Source organism: Chenopodium quinoa, unplaced genomic scaffold (genome assembly GCF_001683475.1).
Source record: "Chenopodium quinoa cultivar QQ74 unplaced genomic scaffold, ASM168347v1, whole genome shotgun sequence".
NCBI lineage: Eukaryota > Viridiplantae > Streptophyta > Magnoliopsida > Caryophyllales > Amaranthaceae > Chenopodium > Chenopodium quinoa.
Genome location: NW_018743476.1, coordinates 2,332,053 through 2,337,912, shown reverse-complemented (window position 1 = coordinate 2,337,912; position 5,860 = coordinate 2,332,053). Strand labels below are relative to the sequence as shown.

The window sequence follows — 5,860 nt, the reverse complement described above, 5'->3', positions numbered from 1 at the left end:
AATAACAATAATAATATATCAAGCAACAATATAACAATTACACAACAATCATCATCATAATCTCAATAAAGCAATAATATATTAGCAAGAGCCTAGGCATGATATAAACAAGATTAATAACAAATACTAGCACGTCAATAAACAATTTGATCAAAGCTTTATCCCTAACATGATACTAACAAGATAGAAGAAAGAATAGGAAGCAACCTAAACATGATACTAGAAACACACGTGATATTAGAAACATTAGTTAATACCCTAAACATGATAATAGGAATCATAAAGACATCCTAACATGATACTAGGAATTCAAATAGTTAAAGCATGATTTCTATATCAAAAGAATAATAGAGTAATTAAATTACTTACTTCGATGCCTCGTATCTCTTTCTAATAACAAAATACACACGTTAGTAACTTCAAAGAAAATATTAAATAAAGCAATTGAATAAAATAATTGAAATAGAGATTTGAGACCAAACCCACAGAAAATAGCAACCTTTCACGTATAGGCGAATGCAACTTTAAACTTCGGTAGGGGTGTCTAGGACTTGTGAATGTGGAATTTTCTGAAAGCGAAGGTTTAGAAAGAGGGAGAAGAATAAGCTTCTAGCTTTTAGAGAGTTAAGGATGATTATATGATGGTTAATGAATAAAAATGGGGAAATACGCCCCTATTTATAAGAAAATAGAACGGAATCGATAGAAAAGAATCAGAATTTGAATCGAAATAAAACTGACCACTGTCGCCAGCGAGAAATGACAAGCATCATGATTGGCGACAGGCTCTGTCGTCTGGCGACAGATTTGTCATTTGGCGCTAATTAAAAAATAAAATGCGCTTTTGTATGGAATCCTCTTTTTAATATGATTAAGCAATTTAAATTTCGTTTTAATCAATTTTAAATCAGATTTTATCATAATAAAACACACATTTATTTCAAACCAAATTCATTATTTTTCTAAAAAGATTAATTATCAATCCTATTACTATTAAAACTAAAAATAACCTTCTATACTATCTTAGAAGATTAGAATTAATCCTAATACTTTTAGGAATAATAATTAATGGGCCCTCCACTAGATCATTGGGCCATAAAACCCTTTTAGACCCAATTAAGTATTTTGACCATAACTTCATCATTATTCATCGGAATTGGGCTTATAATATATCATTGGAAAGCTCTTTACGGTCTCGACCCAACTACACTATTATTAGACCCTTGTCATGGACCAAGATAAATTGGACTAGCTATTTTCATAAAATAAAGTAGATTTTTGAAAGCAGAAAGAAATATTTTATTAAAACGACCGCATCATAAGACTTTTCACACTTTCACCTGATTCGATAATCAAGCGACGTGAAAAGTATTCATCACTTTGTTGGGTTTTGGGGAGACACATTTGGGTGTCTACACCATCATATTGCAATAAACTGAATATATATTGCTGATGGGCGTTAGAACGATCGCACATTCCACACTCAATCAAACACATTTATTAACAAACACCCTACAAACCAAGCATAATGATAAGTAAGAGTTCGGTCCACAAGGAAAGAGATTTGGTTGCTAAAGGTCTTAACACTTAAGCTAATTTGAAGTCTATTGTCAATCGGGGTTTATCAAGTAGACAAAAAAAATTATGATTACAAATCGATGGATTAAAGACACTAGGGAATGGGATCCACTCAACCAAGGCAATTAGGCAAACGGGGAGTAAAATAGACAAGGTATAACAAGGAATATATGTAAAATCAACCTCATGCAATTAGATAACATCTCACACTACTAAAGTTAGATTTCTCATTAGTCTAGCAATAAATGATACATAATCAAATTGCAATAAGTAATGACATACTCAATTTACATTCCCATGTCAAACCAAGCATATCATATAAGCTATCAAGCTCCTAAGTCAAGGGTAGCTAATCCTATCATGAAGAACTAACAAGCAATCTCATATAACAATTTTAATTGCAATACAAACATCAATGCTTCTCCCACCTTTGCATAGTTAACCCAAAAGGTTGAGCTTCACCCAACCTCTAGCAAGAAGACTACTCATAACTCATGCTTATCAACATGAAAACAAGTATTAGGGTTCTAACTTCTTCGATAATTAGGGAAAAGTGAATAACAATTAAAATAACTACCATTCAATAACAAATTATCAAGAAGTAAGAAGATTTAAATATCATTCAAGAACAAATAAAATCAGAAATTTAATGGAGAAAGGTAAAAGAAAACTACAAATTAAAGCTTGAAAATTTTGAATACAAAGTGCCAAATATTAAGGATAAATCTTGAAACCAACTATTATAAATGATTAATTTGATGAAAACTAAGCTAAATAAATGTTTCAAACTAAGAGGATTTTCTAAAAACTAGGCTATTTATGTCTAGGTTACAAATGAATTAAAGGGGAAGTATTTATACTCCCCGAAACACATAGGGAAATCCGTAAAAAGAAAACGGATTCCCAGCGAAGAACGCCCGCTTCACGGCTAGGAGCGCCCGCTCCACGGCCAGGAGCGCCCTCTCCTGTGGTGTAACACCCTAGAAATTCCTTTATTTTAAAATACATGTTTTGCCTTGTATAAAACTTTAAATAGGAATATCTAAGACATTACCGCCACCGTGGAAATGGATAAGGCAAACATCAAAGATACACAGCGGAAGACTAATTTTTAAAACCTTTCTAAAACAAACCAACTTGAAAAGTTAACCAAACAAAAGTAAAGTTAAAACCAAAATAAATGAAGTAAAATGAAAATCAACCTACAACTTGGAACCATGAAAGGCCCTTATTAAAAAAACCAAACCAAATCAAACAAAATCGAAAACTTGATGGTAGCTCCATATATAAATAATAACATAAATAATTAAACAAGAAACACATTGTAAACTAATAGAAACTACATGATTTGCTCTTTACTCATGCCCCGTCACTAACATGCTTCAATACCTGAAAAACTTATCTCTACTTGTCTCCACTACTCTCCATTAAAAATGGGTCATCATAGGGCTAAGATAATACGTATTCTGGACAAAGTTAATTTTCCTCATAAGTGGGAAATTTATACCCCTTCTCTACTAACCCTTTCCCTAAATTTTTCTCTTTTATTTTCCTTATTTCTTCCCTAATAAAATTTATTAAAATCATATTTTCCTAACATAAACCCCAACTTTTATACAATTATTAATTCAATAAACTTTTCCTTTTTATAAAATATTTGCAAACTTATAAAGAATAAATAATTAAAATATCATAATTAAAACATTAAAACTATTTAAATACTTTTACAAAATACATATTGTAAATAAAATACGTATAAAAATACAGGGTTTTACAGTCTACCCCCTTAAAAGAAGTTTCGTCCCGAAACTTGGGGAAACAAAATTCAAACTTTTCCTTACTTTGTATAACATTGTTGTACTTTTTGTTATACCTTTACCTTATTGTGTCTGTTTGAGAGCACAATTACTCAAAATACTTGATAAAAATTGTGCAAAAAAAAAATAACTAAAAACATAGGGAAAAAGCACGAAATTCTACAGCATTCGACCCCCCTAAAAGAAAACGAGTTATGCCCCCATAACTCAAAATACCTGAAACAACTCTGGGTATTTCTTTTTCATTTCATCTTCTGCCTCCCAAGTGGCTTCCTCATATTCTTAGTTAGACCAAAGTACTTTCACAATCTTAACATTTTTATTGTATGTACTTCGCATTTTACTGTCAAGAATCTTGACAGGTCTTTCTTCATAAATTAAGCTTTGATCTAACTCAATGGTTTCAGGTTGTAGCACATGGGATTTATCAGGTATGTACCTTCTCAATTGGGACACATGAAATACGTCATGTACTTAACTAAGCTCCATAGGTAAGGATAACCTATAAGCTACCTAGCCTATTCTTTGTAGTATTTCATATGGACCAATGTACTTTGGGCTAAGCTTCCCTTTCTTCCCAAATGTCATCACTCTCTTCATAGGTGACACCTTCAACAATACTTTATCACCAACTTTAAACTCTTGTTCTCTAAGCTTCAAGTCTGCGTTGCTCTTTTGGTAATCTTGAGCTGTTTGAATCTTGGCTTGAATTTCTCTTACTTGCTTTACTGTATCCTCAATCATTTGACGCCTTAGAATCATTGTTTCACTTATGTCGTTCCAACAAATTGTAATGCGACACTTCCTCCCATACAAAGCGTCAAATGGAGACATTCCTATGCTCACATGATAACTGTTATTATAGGAAAATTCAATTAAATCCAAGTTGTCTTCCCACCCTCCTTGGAAGTCTATAACACAAGCTTTTAAAATATCTTCCAAGGTTTGAATGGTTTTCTTGGTTTGTCCATCTATGGCAGGGTGAAATGTTTTACTCAGCTTAAGTGTTAAACCAAAATTTTCCTGTACAATTTTCCAGAACTTTGAAAGGAACCTGGAATCTCTATCAGACACAATATCCTTTGGAACTCCATGTAGTCTCACAACATGTTTGATGTAAGCTTTCGCAAGCTACTCCATCTTCCAAGTCTCCTTCATTGGTATAAGCACTGCGGATTTTGTAAGTCTATCCACTACCACCCAAATGGTGTCATTTCCACACTTTGACTTAGGGAGGCAAGTCACAAAATCCATTGAATGCAGTCCCACTTCCATCCGGGGATTTCCAATGGCTACACCGCCCCTTGGGGTCTCTTGTGCTCTATTTTCACCTTTTGGCAAGTTAAACAATTTGCTACAAATTCTGCAACCTCATTTTTCATTCTAGGCCACCAAAACATCTTTTTCAAATCCTTATATAGTTTATCCCCTCCTGGGTGTACTGAGTAGGGTGTATGGTGACCCTCCTCCATCAACTTCTTTTTTACTTCCTCACATTTCTGTGGTACACACCATCAACCTTTGTCTCTTATACTCCCATCCTCATGAATCTTAAAGTTTGTAGCTTTTCCTGGTTTGATTTTCTCGCGAATCCTATCCAACTTCACATTTCCTTCTTGGTTTGCTCGTATTTTGTCGTTTATTATTGGTTGGATGCTTAAACTCGCTACAATACCGGCTAGTACACCCTATCCTACGACATCTAAATTTAACTTCATCATTTCCCTACACAACTCATTAACTACTACTAATGTGTTTAGTTCCTGACTGGGCTTACGACTTAGAGAATCTGCAACTACATTGGCTTTTCCTTCATGGTATTGTATATCTAAGTCGTAATCCGTTATGTACTCTAACCATCTTCTTTGCCGACAGTTCAGGTCTTTTTGGGTGTAAATGTACTTCAAGCTCTTATGGTCTATGTAGATTCTACACTTCACCCCATATAGGTAATGACGCCAGATTTTTAGTGCAAAGATAATTGCAGCTAATTCTAAGTCATGAGTTGGGTAATTCATTTCATGGGTCTTTAACTGCCTCGATGCATATGCAATCACCTTTCAATTTTGCATAAGCACACACCCTAAGCCATTCTTTGATGCATCGCTATACACATCATACACCCCACTATCATCTGGCAACGTAAGCACTGGTGCTGTGACTAGTTTTTGCTTCAGCAATTGGAATGATTCTTCACACTTATCATCCCACTCGAATTTCTTATCCTTCTTCATCAGGGTAGTCATAGGTTTAGCAATCTCAAAGAAATCCTTAACAAAACACTTATAATACCCTACTAAACCTAAAAAACTTCACACATCAGATACTGTTTTGGGTGTAGGCCAACTCTTAGCAACTTCAATCTTGGCTGGGTCTACTTCTACTCTATCCTTAGACACAAAATGACCAAGAAATTCCACCTTTTCCAACCAACTCACACTTAGAGAACTTTGCTTAAAGACTAT

At 34.0% G+C, this 5,860-nt stretch overlaps 1 protein-coding gene across 1 annotated transcript; it reads right to left on the bottom strand.

The window, feature by feature from the left end:
- Positions 1 to 3,677: 3,677 nt before the first annotated feature.
- Positions 3,678 to 5,641, bottom strand: LOC110739427. Its single transcript, XM_021919886.1, has 3 exons — positions 5,478 to 5,641; positions 3,949 to 4,248; positions 3,678 to 3,834 (listed from the first exon to the last, which is right to left on the bottom strand). Exons 1-3 carry the CDS (start codon positions 5,639 to 5,641, stop codon positions 3,678 to 3,680), a joined length of 621 nt encoding a protein of 206 aa, XP_021775578.1.
- Positions 5,642 to 5,860: the final 219 nt, after the last annotated feature.